Source organism: Pristiophorus japonicus, chromosome 21, assembly GCF_044704955.1.
Source record: "Pristiophorus japonicus isolate sPriJap1 chromosome 21, sPriJap1.hap1, whole genome shotgun sequence".
Lineage (NCBI taxonomy): Eukaryota > Metazoa > Chordata > Chondrichthyes > Pristiophoridae > Pristiophorus > Pristiophorus japonicus.
In genome coordinates, this window is record NC_091997.1 from 62,604,844 (window position 1) to 62,630,209 (window position 25,366).

At 51.3% G+C, this 25,366-nt stretch overlaps 1 protein-coding gene across 1 annotated transcript; it reads left to right on the forward strand.

Annotated features, from left to right (window-relative positions):
- Positions 1-12,137: 12,137 nt before the first annotated feature.
- Positions 12,138-24,085, forward strand: klf13 (Kruppel like factor 13). Its single transcript, XM_070864877.1, has 2 exons — positions 12,138-12,832; positions 20,687-24,085. Exons 1-2 carry the CDS (start codon positions 12,475-12,477, stop codon positions 20,971-20,973), a joined length of 645 nt encoding a protein of 214 aa, XP_070720978.1. The 5' UTR covers positions 12,138-12,474; the 3' UTR covers positions 20,974-24,085.
- Positions 24,086-25,366: the final 1,281 nt, after the last annotated feature.

The window sequence follows — 25,366 nt, forward strand, 5'->3', positions numbered from 1 at the left end:
CAGCCTGCCCTCTCTCTCTCTCTCTGTGGGTCAGCCTGCCCTCTGTCTCTCTCTCTCTCTCTGTGGGTCAGCCTGCCCACTGTCTCTCTCTCTGTGGGTCAGCCTGCCCACTGTCTCTCTCTCTCTGTGGGTCAGCCTGCCCTTTGTCTCTCTCTCTCTCTGGGTCAGCCTGCCCTCTGTCTCTCTCTGTGGGTCAGCCTGCCCTCTGTCTCTCTATCTCTCTGGGTCAGCCTGCCCACTGTCTCTCTCTCTGTGGGTCAGCCTGCCCTCTGTCTCTCTCTGTGGGTCAGCCTGCCCTCTGTCTCTCTCTCTCTCTGGGTCAGCCTGCCCTCTGTCTCTCTCTCTGGGTCAGCCTGCCCTCTGTCTCTCTCTCTGGGTCAGCCTGCCCTCTGTCTCTCTCTCTGGGTCAGCCTGCCCTCTGTCTCTCTCTGTGGGTCAGCCTGCCCTCTGTCTCTCTCTCTCTCTGGGTCAGCCTGCCCTCTGTCTCTCTCTGTGGGTCAGCCTGCCCTCTGTCTCTCTCTCTGGGTCAGCCTGCCCTCTGTCTCTCTCTCTCTCTGGGTCAGCCTGCCCTCTGTCTCTCTCTCTGGGTCAGCCTGCCCTCTGTCTCTCTCTCTGGGTCAGCCTGCCCTCTGTCTCTCTCTCTGGGTCAGCCTGCCCTCTGTCTCTCTCTGTGGGTCAGCCTGCCCTCTGTCTCTCTCTCTCTCTGGGTCAGCCTGCCCTCTGTCTCTCTCTGTGGGTCAGCCTGCCCTCTGTCTCTCTCTCTGGGTCAGCCTGCCCTCTGTCTCTCTCTCTGGGTCAGCCTGCCCTCTGTCTCTCTCTCTGGGTCAGCCTGCCCTCTCTCTCTCTCTGTGGGTCAGCCTGCCCTCTCTCTCTCTCTCTCTGTGGGTCAGCCTGCCCTCTGTCTCTCTCTCTGTGGGTCAGCCTGCCCTCTGTCTCTCTCTCTCTCTGTAGGTCAGCCTGCCCTCTCTCTCTCTCTCTGTGGGTCAGCCTGCCCTCTGTCTCTCTCTCTCTCTCTCTGTGGGTCAGCCTGCCCACTGTCTCTCTCTCTGTGGGTCAGCCTGCCCTCTGTCTCTCTCTGTGGGTCAGCCTGCCCACTGTCTCTCTCTGTGGGTCAGCCTGCCCTCTGTCTCTCTCTCTCTCTCTGGGTCAGCCTGCCCTCTGTCTCTCTCTGTGGGTCAGCCTGCCCTCTGTCTCTCTCTCTCTCTGGGTCAGCCTGCCCACTGTCTCTCTCTCTGTGGGTCAGCCTGCCCTCTGTCTCTCTCTGTGGGTCAGCCTGCCCTCTGTCTCTCTCTCTCTCTGGGTCAGCCTGCCCTCTGTCTCTCTCTCTGGGTCAGCCTGCCCTCTGTCTCTCTCTCTCTGGGTCAGCCTGCCCTCTGTCTCTCTCTCTGGGTCAGCCTGCCCTCTGTCTCTCTCTGTGGGTCAGCCTGCCCTCTGTCTCTCTCTCTCTCTGGGTCAGCCTGCCCTCTGTCTCTCTCTGTGGGTCAGCCTGCCCTCTGTCTCTCTCTGTGGGTCAGCCTGCCCTCTGTCTCTCTCTCTGTGGGTCAGCCTGCCCTCTGTCTCTCTCTCTCTCTCTGGGTCAGCCTGCCCTCTGTCTCTCTCTCTGTGGGTCAGCCTGCCCTCTGTCTCTCTCTCTGGGTCAGCCTGCCCTCTGTCTCTCTCTCTCTGGGTCAGCCTGCCCTCTGTCTCTCTCTCGGTCTCTCAGTGCCAGGTTGCTCTGTAGCTACGGGCTGTTTTGGTGCGGATCGCGTGTGTCTCTGCTCTTTCACAAAGCTCCAGTGACGCAGGAGTTATAAATATCCTAGAACGAAATGTTCTCATATCAGCAGAAGGGTCAAAGAGGCGAGTACAAACAATACAGGCGCGGAGAAAAACAGTCTGAACAGGAAAAAGAAACCCAGCGTCAGTCTGTAACCGCAGCTCGGCCCTGCCCTGAAATAAGCGGCTTTTAAATAGCGAGAGCCCGGGCATGTTGTTGGCAGCGAGCCACTCCCTCCCTCTCAGCCCCATGGAAGGGTATTAACTCTGGGGGGGCACAGCCCGGGCACTGTGGGGGGGGGGCACAGCCCGGGCACTGTGGGGGGGGGGGGGGGGGGCACAGCCCGGGCACTGTGGGGGGGGGGGGGGCACAGCCCGGGCACTGTGGGGGGGGCACAGTCCGTGCAGTGCGGGGGGGGGGGGGCACAGCCCGGGCACTGTGGGGGGGGGCACAGCCCGGGCACTGTGGGGGGGGCACAGCCCGGGCACTGCGGGGGCGGGGGACACAGCCCGGGCACTGTGGGGGGGCACAGCCCGGGCACTGCGGGGGGGGGGAACACAGCCCGGGCACTGCGGGGGCGGGGGACACAGCCCGGGCACTGTGGGGGGGCACAGCCCGGGCACTGCGGGGGGGGGGACACAGCCCGGGCACTGTGGGGGGGGGCACAGTCCGTGCAGTGCGGGGGGGGGGGGGGCACAGCCCGGGCACTGTGGGGGGGGGCACAGCCCGGGCACTGTGGGGGGGGGCACAGCCCGGACACTGTGGGGGGGGGGCACAGCCCGGGCACTGCGGGGGGGGGGCACAGCCCGGGCACTGTGGGGGGGGGCACAGCCCGGGCACTGTGGGGGGGGCACAGCCCGGGCACTATGGGGGGGGCACAGCCCGGGCACTATGGGGGGGGGGCACAGCCCGGGCGGAGGGGGGACACAGCCCGGGCACTGTGGGGGGGGGGGGGGACACAGCCCGGGCACTGCGGGGGGGGGACACAGCCCGGGCACTGCGGGGGGGGGGGCACAGCCTGGGCACTGCGGGGGCGGGGGGCACAGCCTGGGCACTGCGGGGGGGGCACAGCCCGGGCGGGGGGGGGCACAGCCCGGGCGGAGGGGGGACACAGCCCGGGCACTGCGGGGGGGGCACAGCCTGGGCACTGCGGGGGCGGGGGGGCACAGCCTGGGCACTGCGGGGGGGGCACAGCCCGGGCACTGCGGGGGGGGCACAGCCTGGGCACTGCGGGGGCGGGGGGGCACAGCCTGGGCACTGCGGGGGGGGCACAGCCCGGGCACTGCGGGGGGGGCACAGCCCGGGCACTGCGGGGAGGGGCACAGCCCGGGCACTGTGGGGGGGGGCACAGCCCGGGCACTGTGGGGGGGGGGCACAGCCCGGGCACTGTGGGAAGGGGCACACTGCGGCTCCAAAGCCGACAATAGCCGCAGCACCTGCTGTCCCAGCCCAACAGTTCCTCGGGGTGTGGGAGAGGTTAATCATGCCGGGTATTCCACTGTGGTAGGCACCACCTTTCCACACCCGAGCTGCACCCATCGGACTGATTAGCTGCTCCCTAACCCCAGGGACGGTTGTAGTCCCTTAATGCACTTGTATATAAACCACTCAGACCTCTGGTTTGCATTTCAGAAACTATCCAGACAAACCATTCAAAATTGGGTCTGTCTGGGGCCAGCCAGGTGGCTGAATATTGTTTGCACTGTGCTTATGAGGGAGAGAAGAGTTAATGTAGAATTGGTCTATGATAACACGAGGTTGGCGGAGTATGGCTAGACTGCATGCCAATTCAACCGAGACAAGACAAGACAAGACAAGACAAGAGAATGCATTGGGCAAGGGACTAGGGTCTAGGGACTAGGGACTAGCCCAGCAAACAGTCCAGTAACCAGCTCAATCCGTATGTTTCTTGTGGATTGTGCAGTGCATTCTCTGGTGAATCATTTTTCCAATCAAGTTTGTCAAGCATGGTAGGCAACCTGGCCTTGCCCAATCACTTGTTCATCTAGCATTTAAAAGTAATTTAACTTCTAGTAGATGATGAGGCCATGGTTCAGTGGCAGCACTCCGCCGAGGTCAGGTGATCCACTCCCGAGACTTTACAACAAAATCCAGGCCGACGCTCCAGTGCCGTACTAAGGGAATGCTGCACTGTCAGAGCCGCCTCTTTCAGATTTGAAGAGCAGGGAAGTTCTCCCCAGTGGATCTCAACCCGTCTTTGCTCCATGTCCCTCAATAACCTTACCCAACAAAAATCTAGCGATTTAAGTCTTGAACATTTTAATTGACACTCAGAATCCTCAGCCTCTATGGGAGAGATAGTTCCCGTTTGTGGAAAAAGTGCTTCCCGACATCACTCCTAAATGGCCTGGCTCTAATTTCCAGATTAGTTCCTTTGTATCTACTTGATCGAAACCCTTAATCATTTTAAACACCTCGACTAGTTTACCTCTCAAACTTTTAAACTCGAGGTGAATACAAACCACCTTTATGCAACTTGCCCTCAGCAATATAACTCGTTATCGCAGGCCAGCATGTCGTACAATAACATACTTATTTTCTCCGGAGCTATATTTACATTCAGTGTTTTGTAAGTACAGCTTCCCTTTGCTCCTCGGCAAAGAGAGGACAGAGAGGCAGTCAGTGCCCGTTGAAAGGAGCATGTCGAAGATCTCCTTAACAGAGACTTTGTCTTCAACGCGAGTGTCCTCAACTCCATCCAGCCGCATGCTACCCGCCACCATCTCAGCACAACCCCAGCCCGGCACGAGGTCAGCTGAAAAATCACAAGGCAACAGGAGCAGATGGAATCCCTACCGAAGCACTATTGGCACGGTGGAGAAGCACTATTGGCACGGTGGAGAAGCACTATTGGCACGGTGGAGAAGCACTATTGGCACGGTGGAGAAGCACTATTGGCACGGTGGAGAAGCACTATTGGCACGGTGGAGAAGCACTATTGGCACGAATACATGACCTAATTTCTCTTATCTGGAAAAAGAGGAGAGCATGCCAGGAGAGCTCAGGGATGCCATAATCGTGACTATCTTCAAAAAAGAGGACAAGTCCGACTGCAGTAACTATAGAGGGATCTCCGTGCAGTCGGCACAAGGATGGTCATCGCAAGAATCCTCCTCAATCGTCTTCTCCTTGTGACTGAAGAGCTCCTCCCAGAATCGCAATGCAGATTCTGTCCACGAAGAGGTACAATGGGCAAGATCTTCACTGCGCGACAACTACAAGAGAAATGCAGGGAACTGTATGGCCTTCTTTGACCTCACAAAGGCCTTTTACACGGTCAACCGTGAGGGATTATGGAGTGTCCGCCTCTGTTTCGGCTGCCCTCAAAAGTTTGTCACTATTGTGTTCCTAACACAGATGAGACTGCACACAAGGAGGTTAAAGTAACAGTGACCTCAGTCTTTATTAAGACACTCCAGCGTGAGGAACAGGCCTTAGGGGCCGGCTTATATACAGTGCTCCCAAGGGATGCTGGGATCCCTTGGGACTTCAGGGGATGAGCTCCCTGGTGGCAGAACATAGGAGTGCATGCTTTACAGATACACAACATCACTCCCCCCCCAAAGTCAAAGTGAAAACTATTTACAAGGTGAGGCAGTCGGGTGCCTTTCTTTCCCTGGTGGACCGCCTCGGTACAAATGTCTGTTCTGGTGTGTTGACTGTGCCCTCGCTGGGCTGGCGTGTTGTTGGCCCTGCAGGGCTGCTGGGTGAGCCTGGCCTTGCTGGGCTGTTGGGCGTGATGGGTTCAATTTCCTGGTCTGACGTGGTGTCGTTGATCCTTTGGGTGTGTGTTGTGGGCTCGAAAAAGGTGGTGTCTGCTGTGGGTTGTTCGGGCAGTCTGTGAACCGCAGCCTCGTTTGATCCAGGTGCTTTCTGCAAATTTGTCCATTGTCTAGTTTGACTACAAACACCCTACTCCCTTCTTTAGCTATCACCGTGCCCACGATCCACTTGGGACCATATCTATAGTTTAGCACATACACAGGGTCATTCAGATCAATTTCCCGTGACACAGTGGCGCGACCATCGTTTACATTTTGTTGCTGCCGCCTGCTCTCTACCTGATCATGCAGGTTGGGGTGAACCAGCGAGAGTCTGGTTTTAAGTGTCCTTTTCATGAGTAGCTCAGCCGGGGTCACACCTGTGAGCAAGTGGGGTCTCGTGCGGTAGCTGAGCAGTATTCGGGACAGGCGTGTTTGGAGTGAGCCTTCTGTGACACGTTTAAGGCTCTGTTTGATTATTTGTACTGCCCGCTCTGCCCGTCCATTGGAGGCTGGTTTAAACGGGGCCAAGGTGACATGTTTCATCTCATTGCAGGTCATGAATTCTTTAAATTCGGCACTGGTGAAACATGGCCTGTTGTCACTGACCAGTGTGTCTGGCAGGCCGTGGGTGCCAAACATGGCCCTCAGGCTTTCAATGTTGGTGGTGGCGGTGCTTCCCGACATTATTTCACATTCAATCCATTTTGAAAAAGCATCCACCACCACCAGGAACATTTTACCGAGAAACGGGCCCACATAGTCGACATGGATCCTCGACCATGGTCTGGAGGGCCAGGACCACAAACTTAGTGGTGCCTCTCTGGGCACGTTGCTCAACTGAGCATACACGCTGCATTGCCGTACACAGGACTCTAAGTCAGAGTCGATACTGGGCCACCACATGTAGGATCTGGCTATCGCTTTCATCATTACTATACCCGGGTGTGTGCTGTGGAGATCCGAGATGAACGTCTCCCTGCCCTTTTTGGGTAGCACTACGCGGTTAAGCCACAACAGGCAGTCTGCCTGAATGGACAGCTCGTCCTTTCGCCGCTGGAACGGCTTGATTAGCTCTTGCGTTGCAACGGGGATGCTGGCCCAGCTCCCATGCAGTACACAGTTTTTTTCACGGCTCACATTGTTCTGCAAGTTGCCTTAGCTCGGCGATGTAGCTCACCACTTCCTGACCTTCAGATTGCTGGCATGTGTAGAACCGATACCTCGCCATCAGCATGCTCTCCCTCGGGTTAAGATGCTCCCGAACCAGTGTACACAGCTCCTTATATGACTTATCTGTGGGTTTCACCGGAGCCAGAAGATTCTTCATGAGGCTGTAGGTCGGTGCCCCGCAGACTGTGAGGAGGACCGCTCTCCTTTTTGCAGCGCTTCCTTCTCCGTCCAGCTCGTTGGCTACAAAGTACTGGTCTAGCCGTTCGACATAGGCTTCCCAGTCCTCACCCTCCGAGAATTTCTCCAGGATGCCCACACTTTGCTGCATCTTTGCATTGGATTGATATACTTGTCGCCAGTTATTGTGTTCCTAACACAGATGAGACTGCACACAGGGAGGTTAAAGTAACAGTGACCTGTCTTTATTAAGACACTCCAGAGTGAGAAACAGGCCTTTGGGGCCGGCTTATATACAGTGCTCGCAAGGGATGCTAGGATCCCTTGGGACTTCAGGGGATGCGCTCCCTGGTGGCAGAATATGGGAGTGCATGCTTTACAGATACACAACAGTCACCATCCTCCGTCTGCTCCACGATGACATGCAGGCCGTGATCCTGACCAATGGAACCACCACAGACCCAATCCACGTCCGGACCGGGGTCAAGCACGGCTGCGTCATCGCACTAACGCTCTTTTCGATCTTCATTGCTGCAATGCTCCATCTCACCCTTAGTAAGCTTCCCGCTGGAGTGGAGCTAAATTATAGAACAAATGGGAATCTGTTCAACGTCCACCGCCTCCAGGCCAGATCCAAGGTCGTCCGATCCTCTGTCATTGAATTACAGTACACAGATGCTTGCGTCTGCGCACACTCGGAAGCCGAACTCCAAGCCATCGTCAATACCTTCACCGGCACCAAGCTCATGGTCGACAGGGCAGTCGTGATACCCTCCTATATGGCTCAGAGACATGGACTATATACAGCAGACACCTCAAAATACTGGAGAAGTACCACCAGCGCTGCCTCCACAAGATCCTGCGAATCCATTGGCAGGATAGATGCACCAACGTCAGTGTTCTCGCTCAGGCCAACATCAAAGCATTGATCACACTGGATCAGCTCTGTTGGGCAGGCCACCTCGTCCATGTGCCTGACACGAGACTCCCAAAACAAGCGCTCCACACAGAGCTTTGACACGGCAAGCGAGCCCCAGATGGGCAGAGGAATTCCTCAAGAACACCCTCAAAACAACATCCCACCTGCACCTGGGAATCCCTGGCCCGCGACCGTTCAAAGTGAAGGAAGAGCATTCAGGAGGGCGCTGAGCACCTCGAGTCTCGTCGCCGAGAGCATGCAGAAACCAAGCGTTGGCAGCGGAAGGAACGTGCATCAACCCAGGCTCCCACTCACCCTTTCCTTCAACCACTGTCTGCCCCACCTGTGACAGAGACTGTAGGTCCAGCATTGGACTGTACAATCACCTGGGAACTCACTTTTGGAGTGGAAGCAATTCATCCTCTATCCTCGACTCCAAGGGACTGCCTATGATGATGACGATGCTCCTCGGCAGCACACCAACCGCAGTAAAGGGAACTCAGCTGTCACTGCACTCCTGCCCTCCCTATCGTTGCTCTGAATCAGACTCGGAGTTACAGAGGTCCAATCTCACAATTTTCCTGCCTCTCAGTGACCATCCCACCTTTCCTCCTCTGATTCCCCCGCCACAGGAAATACAAGGTTCGCCCCCAGGGCTGTGCGGGTTCCACAGATTCAGATCTATATATTCTGGCATTGTATCTAAAATTGAGATTCCTAGTTTATGCTGATCAAATCGCACGGGGTAGCCTGGGGGAGGAATTCATAGAATGCATACGGGATTGTTTCTTAGAACAGTATGTTACACAACCTACAAGGGAGCAAGCTATCTTAGATCTGATCCTGTGTAATGAGTCAGGAATAATAAACAATCTCCTAGTAAAAGATCCTCTCGGAATGAGTGATCACAGTTTGGTTGAATTTGTAATACAGATTGAGGGTGAGGAAGTAGTGTCTCAAACGAGCATACTATGCTTAAACAAAGGGGACTACAGTGGGATGAGGGCAGAGTTGGCTAAAGTAGACTGGGAACACAGACTAAACGGTGGCACAATTGAGGAACAGTGAAGGACTTTTAAGGAGCTCTTTCATAGTGCTCAACAAAAATATATTCCAGTGAAAAAGAAGGGCAGTAAGAGAAGGGATAACCAGCCGTGGATAACCAAGGAAATAAAGGAGAGTATCAAATTAAAAACCAATGTGTATAAGGTGGCCAAGGGTTAGTGGGAAACTAGAAGATTGGGTAAATTTTAAACGACAGCAAAGAATGACTAAGAAAGCAATAAAGAAAGGAAAGATAGATTACGAAAGTAAAATTTGCGCAAAACATAAAAACAGATAGTAAAAGCTTTTACCGATATATAAAACAGAAAAGAGTGACTAAAGTAAATGTTGGTCCCTTAGAAGATGAGAAGGGGGATTTAATAATGGGAAATGTGGAAATGGCTGAGACCTTAAACAATTATTTTGCTTCGGTCTTCACAGTGGAAGACACAAAAACCATGCCAAAAATTGCTGGTCACGGGAATGTGGGAAGGGAGGACCTTGAGACAATCACTATCACTAGGGGGGTAGTGCTGGACAGGCTAATGGGACTCAAGGTAGACAAGTCCCCTGGTCCTGATGAAATGCATCTCAGGGTATTAAAAGAGATGGCGGAAGTTATAGCAGATGCATTCGTTGTAATCTACCAAAATTCTCTGAACTCTGGGGAGGTACCAGCGGATTGGAAAGCAGCTAATGTAACGCCTCTGTTTAAAAAGGGGGCAGACAAAAGGCAGGTAACTATAGGCCGATTAGTTTCACATTTGTAGTGGGGAAAATGCTTGAAGTTATCATTAAGGAAGAAACAGCGGGACATCTAGATAGAAATAGTGCAATCAAGCAGACGCAACATGGATTCATGAAGGGGAAATCATGTTTAACTAATTTACTGGAATTCTTTGAGGCGATAACGAGCATGGTGGATAGAGGTGTACCGATGGATGTGGTGCATTTAGATTTCCAAAAGGCATTCGATAAGGTGCCACATAAAAGGTTACTGCAGAAGATAAAGGTACGCGGAGGCAGAGGAAATGTATTAGCATGGATCAAGAATTGGCTGGCGAACAGAAAGCAAAGAGTCGGGATAAATGGGTCCTTTTCGGGTTGGAAATCGGTGGTTAGTGGTGTGCCACAGGGATCGGTGCTGGGACCACAACTGTTTACAATATACATAGATGACCTGGAAGAGGGGACAGAGTGTAATGCAACAAAATTTGCAGATGACACAAAGATTAGTGGGAAAGCGAGTTGTGTAGAGGACACAGAGAGGCTTCAAAGAGATTTAGATAGATTAAGCGAATGGGCTAAGGTTTGGCAGATGGAATACAATGTCGGAAAATGTGAGGTCATCCACCTTGGAAAGAAAAAACAGTAAAAGGGAATATTATTTGAATGGGGAGAAATTCTAACATGCTGCGGTGCAGAGGGACCTGGGGGTCCTTGTGCATGAAACTCTTTTTTTTGGAGTTTATCTGCAAAACAAAACACATTAAACCGTGCCACCCGACCTGGGTGACACACCAGACATTTACAAGGCCCTTTTTTTTCTTTTTTTGGTTTTTTTTTTCCTTCTTTTTTTTTTTTTTTGGGCACTAAAATCACAATTTTTCCCCAGTGCCCCCTATAAAAGGGAAGGGGACACTAAAAACACCGGCAATTAAAACAAATTAACCTTTAAAACGTAAAATCAAATTAAAATTTGGTTGCCGGGCGTGATGATGCACTCCAGTCCCTCCGGTGCCCACCTCTTCCTTGTGCATGAATCCCAAAAAGTTAGTTTGCAGGTGCAGCAGGTAATCAGGAAGGCGAATGGAATGTTAGCCTTCATTGCGAGAGGGATGGAGTACAAAAGCAGGGAGGTCCTGCTGCAACTGTACAGGGTATTGGTGAGGCCGCACCTGGAGTACTGCGTGCAGTTTTGGTCACCTTACTTAAGGAAGGATATACTGGCTTTGGAGGGAGTACAGAGACGATTCACTCGGCTGATTCCGGAGATGAGGGGGTTACCTTATGATGATCGATTGAGTAGACTGGGTCTTTACTCGTTGGAGTTCAGAAGGATGAGGGGTGATCTTCTAGAAACATTTAAATAATGAAAGGGATAGACAAGATAGAGGCAGAGAGGTTGTTTCCACTGGTCGGGAAGACTAGAACTAGCCTCAAAATACGGGGGAGCCAATTTAAAACCGAGTTGAGAAGGAATTTCTTCTCCCAGAGGGTGTGAATCTGTGGAATTCTCTGCCCAGGGAAGCAGTTGAGGCTAGCTCATTGAATGTATTCAAATCACAGATAGATAGATTTTTAACCAATAAGGGAATTAAAGGTTATGGGGAGCGGGCGGGTAAGTGGAGCTGAGTCCACGGCCAGATCAGCCATGATCTTATTGAATGGCGGAGCAGGCTCGAGGGGCTAGATGGCCTACTCCTGTTCCTAATTCTTATGTTCTTATGATCGAGACAAAGGACTTTATCGACAGGAAATGGAACACGCAACCACTCCCACCTCAGGTAAAGTTCCCCCTAATCAGAGTACGGGATAGATCTGGATTATGGACAGATTCTAACTTGTGACTGGGGAGTCCAGTGTGTGGCACCAGAATGTTATTGTAGTAAATCATTTGAAACGCCTCAGCCCCTCATCCCTGCCCCCAACACACAGCCGCATTGTCCCCACTGACAATTCTCTCTTGTTAAGCCTGCGTTACACAAACCCTCCATGTGTTCTGCCTGTTGCTCTTCATCTCACGACTGACGAACGCTACTGGAGAGTTGAGGCATCTCTGAGCTTGGGAAAAAGGCAAACACGTATCTTGCCAAGTGGCAAATTGGAACCGAGTGTGGTGGAGATGAGAGAGCAGCCCACACAACTGGTATCCAATACCCAAATGGGGGAGTGAACTGATGCACGTATCCCGCACACTGACAGAAAATAATTGAATGTTTTGCTCAATTGCCGAGCCCTTGCAATCCAGTTTAAATATTGGCTGAATGGTGGGATACAGAATGTCACATCCTGGGTCACAACCCGACTCACTGGACAGGACAGGGTTAAAGGATCTTGCTGCATTCTCTCAGCAACAGGTTAGCAAACTGAAAGTGAGTAATGTGGGTGAGAATTTAAACAGGAAAACATCTTCTCACCAGGGAGCTGTCGTGCGACAGAGCGATGCAAGTTGCCCTGCCCATGGTGATGCAGTTAATGATAGGGGCTCTGCCCCACACCTACACCCTGTGACAGGCATGCCCCTGCCCAGGGCCACACAGCCAATGGAAGTGCCGGCTGTGGGAGTGACAGATAAAGCCTGCCCCGAACTTCAGCCTCAAACTAAAGCACATCCCATTTTTTTGATACGAGACAAAGACCAACAGATTATTTTTCTTTTTGAAATTGTGTTTTTTGTTTAAAACGAATGATATTTTATCTAAAGCTTTGTCCTTAAATTGTCCGGGAGAGGAGTTCTGAGCTGGGCTGAGGCTGGTTGCGGGTTTGTGCGGATATTGCAATATTTGGCGGAGTCTGGGCGTGTTCAGTCAGCGCAGCGGCCCGGCCCCCGGCCCCGGACAAAGGGGCTCGCTCGGTGACCGGGCTCCGGCGCCCCCTGCACCGGGCGGCCGGCCGAGGGGATGGCGAGCGCGGCTTTCGATCGTTTCGCTGCCGAGTGCCTGGTGTCCATGTCCCGCACGGCGGTAGTTCACAGCCCGGGCCGAGCAGCCGAGTGCCGGGAGCCGGGCAGCCCCGGGCTGTTGTTGTTGCTGGGCGGGGCGCCGAGCCAGGCCGGCCCGCCGGCCGCTGTGGGACCGCCGGAGGTGGCGGGCACGGCGGGGCAGGGCGGCCCCGAGCTGGCCAGAGCCAGGGGCCGGAGAGGCAAAGGGCGGAGCGGGCCGGAGCGGCGACTCAAGCAGCACCATTGCCCGTACTCGGGCTGCCAGAAGGTCTACGGCAAATCCTCGCACCTGAAGGCTCACCTCCGGACTCACACAGGTGAGTGAGCGCCGCGCCCAGCGCAGTCTGCGCCCCATTTCACCCAGCCCGGGAACTGATGGCAAACGGGCGCAAAACGTCGCTTCACCCTCCACCCAAGTCAGCGGAGGCGAATATTGGGCGGAGCGTAAAACCGCCGCCTGCCCGAGATCCCCCAAAGGCTGGTCCCCGACGGTACCCGCACGGCCCGGCGGCACGCTCGGCACTGCCGCCAATCCTCATTGTTGGCCGGGTTTGTGGTTGTAACAGAAAAATGGGCAGAAATACAGAAATACGGTTCAAAACTAGTTTTAAAAAGGAAAAGCAGAATTTGATTCAGCCACTGAGCAGGGCGCTGATGGATCAGTCATTCCATTTATAAATCACAAACCCAGTTTGCACAGTAAACAAAATAAGGTTCAGTATCAAACGTTTCAGGAAAATGTACAGGAAGAGAGACAGTAAATGTTTGTTACATGACACCCATTAAACCCCTGCCCCTTTTCTTTCCCTCCTCAGAGACGGCCTTGGGGTTTGGGGCAGGGTTTTGTGATCTAATGGTGGTGCCAGATTCCCAGAGACTGATCCCTCCCATTGTCCAGTCCTGCCGAGCTGATAAAGGGGATATTCCTGTAATAGGGCCTCTCTTACCCATTTACTAACTCGCCCTCTCTACATTAGTGTGAGGAGGAATTGTGGCATCAAGGTTTACTTGATTCAGGAGCAGCAATTTCTAACAGTGCTTTAAAATGCTGGATTTATGTAAGGAAGGACAGTGAAGGGAGGGTATCTCTGGGTCTGGAGACACTGCCACCACCTGCTGGGGCAGTGGGGATTGTTTGAACTTTTGCCCACAGTCGATTTCTGAGCTCAGTGACACAAGAATGCCCTGTACCTGCAGTAAATACAAACATTCGCAACAATTGATAGATATTTAAAGAAACACAAAATGGAGACTTTAGTGTTGAGCAAATACACTTGAGAAATATAAATAAATTCAGAGATGCTTAAAGTTGTGTATTGGTCCAGCAGTTTGTAAATCAGACGGGAGTAGTTGGAGACTGCACCTGACAATGGGTTAAGTGCTCGTGGTTAACCCTTTGCTTAACAGTTTAGATAAAACAGCAAGACACCAGCATTTTATAGGCCTGAGCTAACCAGAGCAATACGCTCTGTGTATCTTCAATCCTGCTTACTTCCCGAGAAAGAGTTAAATCCTTTCATGAAGATATTTTTCTCTCCAAAGGAAAACAACCACCAAAACAAAATGAAATTATAGATTTACACAAGCACATACTGAACTCATTTCCTGCTGCATTTAAAGGGGCAGCGTCTTCGAGAAAAAACGTGGCGAACAGTTTTCTTGTGTAGGAGGGATGTGAGCCAATGAGCAATTGCCATCACCGTGACATCACATGCAGGTGCTTGGATGACATATTTTGCTGTGGTTCGTTATAATCGTGCAGTGATGTCAAACTGATCAAAAGTTTGCAAAATCTTTTAAGAAGGTGGTTCCCCATTACATTCCTGGTTTGGTGCAGGGCATAACCTCCCAGACCTTGGGAGTTTTTACTCCCTTCCCTACCCACTGTCTCTTCCAAAGGCACAGACTCCCGCTAGGGTACAGTTCAATGGGCACCGAGTGCCGTCTCGTTCAAGCCATTCCTTAGACAGGCCAAAGCAGCCCGCTTGATTGGCAGCCTATCCACCACTTTAAACATTCACTCCCTCCACCACCGGCGCACCGTGCATCTGCAAGATGCATTGCAGCAACTTGCCAAGGCTTCTTTGACAGCTACTCTCAAACCCAGGAGCTCTGCCACCTAGAAGGACAAGGGCAGCAGGTGCATGGGAACACCACCACCTCCAAGTTCTCCTCCCAGTCACACACCATCCTGACTTGGAAATATATCGACATTCCTTCATCATCATTGGGTCAAAATCCTGGAACTCCCTCCCTAACAGCACTGTGGGAGCACCTTCACCACACGGACTGCAGCGGTTCAAGAAGGGGGCTCACCACCACCTTCTCAAGGGGCAATTAGGAATGGGCAATAAATGCCGGCCTTGTCAGCGACGCCCACATCCTGAGAATTAAAAAAAAGACAGTTTGTTGTTATTCAACCATGCAGGGCATCACAAAGTTCGATCCTGCTCTCACCCAATGTTCACACACACACTTTCCAACAAGTGATCAGGAACAAGAACTCTGGTCAATGTCCTCCTCTTAACATAGTGGCACTGAGGCCTATTCTCGCACTGTGTTGCTACCTGCTGCCTCAGCATAAAGCGGGGATTGAACATGGGCCCTTCCCCAGTTTGTATCAGACCGAGCAGCAGGAGAAGGGGTGGATGGGGGAATTCTGTTAAGTTTGATCACCTTTAATATTTCCCCTCCTCTTGCATTTGTTGACCACTGCCTCCATAGGGTATAAAAATAGACAAAGGTGAACAATTCATCAGTCAAATAATCAGTGACCTACCTGTCTGGTTCATCAAGGCACAGCTGAATGAAACTCCTTCTATGCTCAGGTACTGGGAAGCTAGTGTGGCCTTTGTGTCTTCATGTGATTCTGCTCATTCTGGTATGGCATTTGTAATCAATAAAATTGCCAGACACTTTATCCTGACGATGCTGCCCCTTTAAAAGGCTTGGTAATCTCAGAGGCTAAGCACATTCTGTAACAATACAGCAAGCGTTAACAAATATTGGGGCAAATATTAATACTAAAATAAGATGAGAGTGAGGTTGGTATTCTGCAAGAATGAGATCAAATGGGCTGACATGGAAACTAGAAAATAGGTGCAGGAGTAGGCCATTCGGCCCTGCACCACCATTCAATATGATATTGGCTGATCATTTTTGCAACTTCAGTACCCCATTCCTGCTTTCTCTCCATACCATTTGATCCCTTTAGCTGTAAGGACCACATCTAACTCCCTTTTGAATATATCTAACAAACTTGCCTCAACAACGTTCTGCGGTAGAGAATTCCATAGGTTCACAATTCTCTGAAGAAGTTTCTCCTCCTCTCGGTCCTAAATGGCTTACCGATTACCCTTAGACTGTGACCCCTGGTTCTGGACTTCCCCAACATCGGGAACATTCTTCTTCACCCAAACCCATCCTGCTCTCCTGGCCGGGCTCCCACCTCACACCCTGCTCATCCAAAACTCTGCTGCTTGTATCCTAACTCGCACCCAGTCCCATTCACCCATCGTTGCTCACTGACCTACATTGGCTCCCAGTCCGGCAAGGTACCTCAGTTTTTAAATTCTCATTCTTGTGTTCAAATCCCTCCTTGGCCTCACCCCCTCCCTATCACTGTAACCTCTTCCAGCCCTACAACCCTCCAAGATCTCTGCGCTCCTTCAATTTTGGTCTCTTGCGCAGCCTCGATGTTAATCGTCCTGCTTTGGCACCTCTCTCTTCCCCCCCCCCTCTCTCCTTTTAGATGCTCCTGAAAACCTACCTCTTTGATCAAGCTGTCGGTCACCTGTCCTACTATCTCTGATCGGTGTGAAATTTTGTTTGCTAACGCTCGTTGGGCCGTTTTACTATGTGAGAGATGAATGCAGGTTGTTGTAACACAGTCCCCCTTCCTGAATGTATAAAAACACCACAGCCAGCAGGTATGTGAGTCAGAATGATACTGGAATTACTGCATCATTCTGCCTGCAGCACAAACAAAATTACTGGATAATATCCTCCTTATTTACTCAGGCATCTCATGAAAGCCAGCACTGTCAGTCAGCTACAGTACCTCTGGCCTTTCATAGTGTGAGGTGTCTGCTGTTGGTCATCAGACAGACTCTCAGCATTATTTGGTGCCTGGGTTTATCCCGAGCTCCCTGCCCTTTGGCTGAAGTAAACTATACTTTGAGAGATAAAAAGAGTCGACACTTCAAAAGACGCAGTAAAACCCGATCAGTGTTATCAGGGCCAGTTGAAACCTCATTTAGAATGCCTAGCATTTATACAGTATTTTATCAGGACTCAGAAAGCTTTACTTACATTGAGTTACTTTGAAGTGTTGTCGCTGTTGTTTTGTTTTTATACTGTTTGGATCTTTTCAGATTGCAAGCTTCCTCTGGGGATGGGGAAAGGGGAAAGGGGATGGACGCTGTTACTTGTGCAGTTGGAGACAGTAATTAGGATTAGGTGTCAGTAGCATTTTATTCCTGCGGGGCAGGGAGTGATTTACTCAGCGAGTCAGTTCAACACATGGGATTAGGTGTCTGACTGGCCCATGCCCATGAAGCATTGAGATATCACAAACAAGTTGGTGCAATATATACTGAAATATCAGTAGGGAGGACCACAGAGCATGTAATTTTACCTATCCACCACACAACGATCTTGAGCTGTACAATGCTTTTTTACTCTGTATCTAACCCCCTGTACCTGCCCTGGGAGTGTTTGATGGGACAGTGTAGAGGGAGCTTTACTCTGTATCTAACCCCCTGTACCTGCCCTGGGAGTGTTTGATGGGACAGTGTAGAGGGAGCTTTACTCTGTATCTAACCCCCTGTACCTGCCCTGGGAGTGTTTGATGGGACAGTGTAGAGGGAGCTTTACTCTGTATCTAATCCGTGCTGTAACTGCCCTCAGAGTGCTTAATATTGATACCTAGGAGGGAATTTAACCCCCAAAATTGGGTGTTGGGGTCAGGTGGGAGGTTAAGGAATTAAGAAACTGAATTCCGCCCCCAAACTGCTTATGTCCGGTTTTAGCCGGACGGGGGATGGGTGGGAGCCAACCCGCTCCCAGGAGACCGTTCGGCCATTTAAATATTTCAATGAGGATGGAGTGACGCATGGTGAGCCATCATTAAAAAATGTAACTCTGGCTGGTCGGGTTTCCCTGGCCTTGGGGAACCTGCCAGTTAAAGGAAGGCGAGGATTGCTGGATCCAGGAGGCCAGTGCCTTTCCACTTGCCTCCTGGACCCAAACTTGGGGACATAGGGCCCAAGTTTCCACACGAGCCTAGAATGGCGCAGTCCCGACCTGGACGGCCATTTTTCGCGCCAGAAAGTGCGCCTAAAAAAATCCTACCTGCAGGTCCTCTGGCCCTCGGCGCAGCCAGCACGAGCTGTGGGGGGGGGGGGGGGGGGGGGCGGTGCCAGGTCCCTGCGCTGAAAACAGTGCCGGGACCTCTGCACATGCGCGCGACAGTGGGCACTACAGTGCAGTAGCTCCAGGCGCCGAACTGTGTGGGAGGGGCCCGAAGCACGCAGCCCCTAGCCCTGGCCGAATGGCCTCACTGGGGCTGCGTGAATAAGGCTCCTCCCACGGCCAGCTCCTGCTCCCCCCCCCCCCGCCCCTGCCTCCGGACCCGACCCCCCCCCCCCGACTGCTACAGTGCAGTAGCTCCAGGCGCCGAACTGTGTGGGAGGGGCCCGAAGCACGCAGCCCCTAGCCCTGGCCGAATGGCCTCACTGGGGCTGCGTGAATAAGGCTCCTCCCACGGCCAGCTCCTGCTCCCCCCCCCCGCCCCTGCCTCCGGACCCGACCCCCCCCCCCCCCCGACTGCTACAGTGCAGTAGCTCCAGGCGCCGAACTGTGTGGGAGGGGCCCGAAGCACGCAGCCCCTAGCCCTGGCCGAATGGCCTCACTGGGGCTGCGTGAATAAGGCTCCTCCCACGGCCAGCTCCTGCTCCCCCCCCCCGCCCCTGCCTCCGGACCCGACCCCCCCCCCCCCCCCCCCCCCCCCGACTGGACCCGACCCGACCTCCTGCTGCTCTTCCCCCCCCCCCCCCACCTCCCCGACTGGATCCGACCTGACCTCCACCTCCCCGACCTGACCCCCCGCCTCCCTCTCTCTCCCCCCCCACCGCCTCCCTCTCTCTCCCCCCCTGCCTCCTCTATCCTCCCTTCTCTCTCCCCCCCTCCGCCTCCCCCTCTCTCCCCCCCTCTCCACATCCGCCTCCCCCTCTCTCTCCTCTTCCCTCTCTCCCCCCCGCCCCCGCTTTTTTCTCTTCTCTTCTCTCCTCTCCTCTCCTCTCCTCTCCTCTCCCCCCCCCCCCCACCCCACCCCTCGCTCTCCCTCTCCCTCTCCCTCTCCCCTCCCCTCCCTACCTGTAAATCTGGTGCTGGGGACGGGTCCTGCCCGAAGTCTCGGGCCGGCCCGTTCAGCCTTCGGTCCCGAAAGGCCTGCCTGAAGCACTTTCACACAGGTAGGAAGATGGTTTATTTAATCTTTTCTTTGCTTATAAATGTTTATTCAGGTTGGATTTATTTGTATAATATTTGTACAAGTATAAATAAGGATTTATTATAGAATTTAATGACTTCCCTTCCCCCCCCCACCTCCCCCTTCTCCCCCCCACCTCGTTCTAGACGCCTAATTTGTAACCTGCACCTGATTTTTTAATGTGTAGAACAGGTTTTTTCAGTTCTACAAAAATCTTCACTTGCTCCATTCTACTTTAGTTTGGAGTACGTTTTCACTGTGGAAACTTTCAAATCAGGCGTCAGTGGCCGGACACGCCCCCTTTTGAAGAAAAAAATTCTGTTCCAAAGTAGAACTGTTCTACCTGACTAGAACTGCAGGAAAAAAAATGTGGAGAATTGCGATTTCTAAGATAATCCGTTCTCCACCAGTTGCTCCTAAAAATCAGGCGCAAATCATGTGGAAACTTGGGCCCATAGTCTCAGAATAAAGGGACGCCCATTTAAAACTGAGATGAGGAGGAATTTTTCTCTCAGGGGGTTGTAAATCTGTGGAATTCTTGGCCCCAGAGAGCTGTGGAGGCTGGGTCATTGAATATATTTAAGGTGGAGATAGACAGATTTTTGAGCGATAAGGGAGTGAAGGGTTGGGGGGAGCGGGCGGGGAAGTGGAGCTGAGTCCATGATCGGATCAGACATGATATTAAATGGGGGAGCAGGCTCGAGGGGCAGGTGACCAACTCCTCCTGGTCAGCCACCCCATGAGACATTCGTCCTTCCCCACTTCAGCCCCGATGCTCCTCCGGCCTCTCCCCTCCACCCAGCGATTGTCCTCCAGCTCCCAACCACCCCTCCTCCTCCTCCGGGAAACAGAGCTTCCAAATGCTAATCAGGTCTTACCGTTAAATTCGCCAATGCCTGCGGGAAACCCGTTCTACCCACTGCTTTCACCCCCCGCCCCACCTCCAGATTAAAATTCCGGCCACGGTGTCTGAAGTGGGAAGTGTTCCATTCTTCACCACCAACCCTTATGACGCACAAAAATTTCACAAAATAAACTTTGGCTCTAAGATGCCCTGTCAGAAGTAGACCTAGTTCCATCACTGCAGCCTGAGTGCCAGTGTATCTGGAGCATCCACTGTGCTGTCAGATGGGCTGATGGCGATGGATTCTGGTCATTCAATGCTTAAGTGGATCAGGCTCCCCCGAGGATCTGGACACTGCCCACACGGTCCCACGTTCCAGCCCCGGTCTGTGCAGACTTTGGTAATGTCAGCCTGCTCAGTGATGGAGGCTACAAATACCCTCAGCAGCACTGGGTTTGGGAGGGGTAGAATGGACAACTTGCATTTATATATAGGGAAACAGGAGAGTAATCAGACAAAGAGTGATACTGAGCCAAAGAAGATATAAGGATAGGTGAGCAAATGCTTGCTGAGAGAGGTAGGTTTAATCAGCCTGTGTGTTTTTGCGAGTGTCGGGGGAGAGTAGAGTCCAGTTTAGCTGTGATGTCCCAATGATAAAACCGCATGGCCAGGTTCACAGCTGGAAATTGGATGCGTGGGTGAGGTGGCAGAGGGTGATGAGACCTTTACCCCAGTGAGACTCAGTACCTGGGCTGTGGGGGTGGTGGGCTTCAGGGGAGGAGAGAGAAGCCCTAACTTCAACCTCTCGATGATTGGGTTTCTTTGTTTAAATTGCAGGTGAGAGGCCGTTCACGTGCACCTGGCCGGACTGCCACAAGAAGTTTGCCCGCTCTGACGAGCTGGCCCGGCATCACCGCACCCACACGGGCGAGAAGCGCTTCAGCTGCCCGATCTGCAACAAGCGCTTCATGCGCAGCGACCACCTGATGAAGCACGCCCGGCGCCACGCCAACTTCCAGCCCAGCATGCTGAACCGAGCGCATAGCTCAGCCCCGGGCTCAGTCAGCGATTACAGCCGATCAGACGCTTCCAGCCCAGCTCTGAGTCCCGCCAGCTCACCCTGAACACAGCCGAGCCCCGTGCCCGCCTCGCCCAACAAAAGGGAAATGAAATGGGCTGATGGTGAAGGGGCTACCATATCTTTTAGAAAGAGCACGGCTTTGGAAAAACCCACCAAATGACCATGCATTCACCTCAGGACAAGTTACTGTAAAATGTGTTTTTTTTTTAAAAAAGACTGCACAATAGAGAAAGCAAGCGTGGCTCTGATTTAACCTGGCGCAGTTTTTTCCCTCAGGGATGATTACCTGTTTCTCCTGTACCATCGCCTTACCTTAAATATTTGCACTCTCTAATTGCATCGTTTTCACATTGGATATGGGGTGTGGTGAGGGGAATCTGTTCTTTAAGTTTTAATGTTTGTGGCTGAAGTGTTCATCATGGGCGGTTTTAACCGAAATGTTCTTCTAAGTTGCAGCCCCAATGGCTAAGCAGAGAAAAGGCATTGCAGAGGCATTAAGCCCCCAGCGCCCAGCAGATCACTTCCAATCGGTAACTACTCACAATGCACCAGGCGGTGAGCTGGGCCCATCAAGTTACAAGCTGCCAGTGAATGTTTTTCCTGCTGCACCCCGCTCCCCCTTCCCCAGAAAAGAGAATTAATCCGTAGAATTGTACAAACACTTGGAGAGTTAATGTTATGAACTAACAAAAACATAAAAGCCATTCAGAAAAGTTTTAAATATTTTTAGAAAATAGTTGAAATGCCGTCAGATGTAGCACATTGTATACTCTAGGTTATTGGTTGCTTTGTGCAGTGAATCCAAGTTTATACATTCCAAAGGAGCCCTGCATACGTACTTGCTTTGCATGGTAGCTGTTATCTCTGGTCCGTTGTGTGTGTTGTGTTGATAGGGCCAGTGTAGCACAATAGGTACTCCAGTACTGCTCACACACTCCGCTAGTAAATGTGTCTGAAACACACGGACAGATATTCAGAGGTCATTTGCTTTATTTATATTTCGGTTTCTATTTAACTGTAAAATGCAACAGGCTGGTCCTTTAATTATTAAACTAAGAGAGGATAATGTACGGTTAAGTTGAATGGTGAAACATTTATTGTGTGCGTATGATAGAATGTCACTGGCTTGTTATTTAAAAACAATGTAAACTGGTAAATGCAAGATTTACTTTTTAATTTGTGTTAAACCACAAAAATTTACGTTTTATTCCCTTTCCATTGAAGATTATGTTTGCATAATTATCAACACACCTTTGGATTCTCTGAATTGTTCACTCATGTTTCTTTGGTAACTTGAAGGTGCTGACTCTCGCTGGGCTACTCGTCCCACAGGCACCGACAGCCCTCCAGTACCTCACTCACGTGGCCGTTCTTCACTTGTGAACCTACACAGTGAATGTCAGCAACTCTTCAACCATGAAGGGCACCATAGCTACAGCCTGTTCTCACCAAATGGCTGTAGCCAGGGGTCACAGGGGAGTGATCAGGAACAGAAACCAATACCCTAACCTCCACTCGGGTGGTACCCGCTAACTCACAGACCGGGGATTGAATGTGGGGTCCTGTTGGGCTCAGTATTACACTGGCCAGTGCATTAAACCCACTGAGAAATCTAATCGCTTCAGATGCATGAATAATACCTTGTTATGTGGCTGTGGATTGTAACTGGATGCAGGCCAGTCACTTTGTCACCTAACGGGTTGTGAGGGGAACTCCCAGGGCCACTGAACTGTCATGGCCATGCCTCAGATAAGTGTCAGTTTTCAGTCCAGAGCATTGTAGGCTGGTATCCTGCTAAACATGGGCTCTGAGATAAAGCCCCAAGTTGTCCCACTGTGAGAGAACGTGCGGAGCCGGGAGCAGGTTCGACAGGATCCCAGACACACCCAACACTGCCGTCACTTGGGGAGCACATGGCGGCAACAGGATTAGAACAGGAGAGAAGGATTCTTTAACATTTCTAAAACTAGGTCAGGAATGGACTGGAACAATGGGATAGACAGTATCCTCTCGCTTCAGACTGGGTTCAAATCAATCTGGGAGTTGGAAGCATTTTGCGTAGAATAAGTTTGGGATTCTCAGTCTGGTGCCTCGTGGCTGCTGACAGATTCCCGAACTCATTTCTGCTGCTTCAGCACAAGTTGGCAATCTCGCTCCGAAATGGAAAAGTTACTACAAAAGTACAGAAATCTAGAATTAGCTTTACTCTGTATCTAACCCATGCTGTACCTTCCCTGGGAGTGTGTGATGGGACAGTGTAGAGGGAGCTTTACTCTGTATCTAACCCCGTGCTGTACCTGCCCTGGGAGTGTGTGATGGGACAGTGTAGAGGGAGCTTTACTCTGTATCTAACCCCGTGCTGTACCTGCCCTGGGAGTGTTTGATGGGACAGTGTAGAGGGAGCTTTACTCTGTATCTAACTCCATGCTGTACCTGCCCTGGGAGTGTTTGATGGGACAGTGTAGAGGGAGCTTTACTCTGTATCTAACCCCGTGCTGTACCTGCTCTGGGAGTGTGCGATCATACCGAATTAAGTGTTTCATTCCCCACTCCGAACATCTCTTGTCTGTGAGACAAAAATTCCCCCCAGCCACCAGCAAAATAAATGATTACCAGATTTCAGGAGTCAAAATTCTTTGTTCAATATATAGAAGTGAGTGTATCAGCCAACAGTAGCTGTACTGACAGCCTGTACGGACTTTAAGAGCGAAGCTGTGTATTTTAGCAAGTGTGATCAATCCTTTGGTGCTTGTACTGCATATTGATGTTTTGGGGATCTGTAGCCGAGGATTCGATGAGATTCTCCCTCTCTAATCTGACTTTTATCAATGAACTGACCAGTCGCCATCAGTTCAACTTTCCTCGGTGCCTCGTGTACATGTGGTCTGTAAACAATTAACTTCTATTTTCATTAAACCGTATCCAACGAGAGAGCCACGCAGTGACTCACCGCACGGATCCAATCATTACGCAGGGAATCGCAATTCACGATGCAGGTGCTCACTGCTCTGTCCGCTTTTTGTAATTTTACTCAGTAGAACAACTTTGTGATTATTGTCCTATGCAAAATTTAACAAGAGTATAAATACATTTTCTTAATACATTATATGCATGGTTAGCGAGGGTTTCATATGAATAAATTTGTAAATAAGGAAGTTTGTCTGTCAGACCCATTTGTTATTGAAAACATCTTTGTGTCAGCAGCAGCTGCCTCTGACGTCACCACAGTGTGGGGATGTCCCAAAAGCGCCGACTCTGCCCAGCGTTCAGGTTCCAGGGAAACTCGCTCCAGCACCTCACCCCAGTGGCCATTCTTCGTGTGAGCCCAGAGAGTGAATGTCCAAAAGCTAATTAACTGTGGTATCCATCACACCTCTTGATTCCAAGGGCACTGACGCAGATAGAAAATCATCCAAGTGTAATGCTCAGAGGGTAGGGAGATAACAGAGGGGCAGGTGGAGAGATGAAAATAGAGACAGAAAGTACAAGAGCGACAAACCGGTCAAAGAAAGAGGAACAAGGACCCAAATACAAATGCGTCATCTTTCAAATAGAATCGTGTAAAATAGGAAATGGACAGGGTGAATTTATGGATTATACAAGATGTCAGTGCCCATGGTATCCCCGCACTGTGTTTATATTCTGGATTATAATCAGCACCAAATGATAATGGGAAAATAACAGGATTTATTCTGGTTTGAAACAATTTCACACTCAACAGCTCACAAACTCCCATCTTGCAGACTGAAGTCTCTACCTTCGATTTAATCAGTACAAGAGCGATATTTACTGGAGTTAAGGGAACATCTCTACAATCTCCTATTTAAACTGATAGATTCTAGAAATGCAGAATGAGTTCAGTGACCTGAGGGTATAACATGTTAGTTTATCCCAGAACATGAGCAAAACATTTCAAAAGAGAGAGAATGCTACCAGGTATGTTGACAATTCTTCCTGGAATCATAAGGTCTTAAGCTTGGAATGCGAAATGGCCACTCAACCCATTAGATCTCTTCTTTCACAGCCCATGTCCAATCTATGGACTGTATCCACCGCCCATGTAAAAACTACAGCAGTGACTTTGATCATTATTCTGTGTTCCTTAATTTTATCTCTTGCATTCTTTAACATTCAGGATACAGAGCAAGATGGTAGGTGAAGATAGATACCTGGACTTTAGCAATGCTGGAGCAGGGGAAAGAGCCAGGGGGGTTAAGAGTAGGGGAAAGGTGCTCTTCGATTTCATAAATCAAATCCATTACAGCTTCAGCACAGATGTTCTATAAACAATTAGTCATTTCTAAGTATAGGTAACACACTAGTGTTCATTAGCCATCCACCAGTTCCCTCTCTGTCTCCACGCTAGGTTTTGTCTTGAAGCAAAAAGAAGAGTTCAAAATTATTTAATTGCAAACTTATTTGGAAAAAAGGTGACA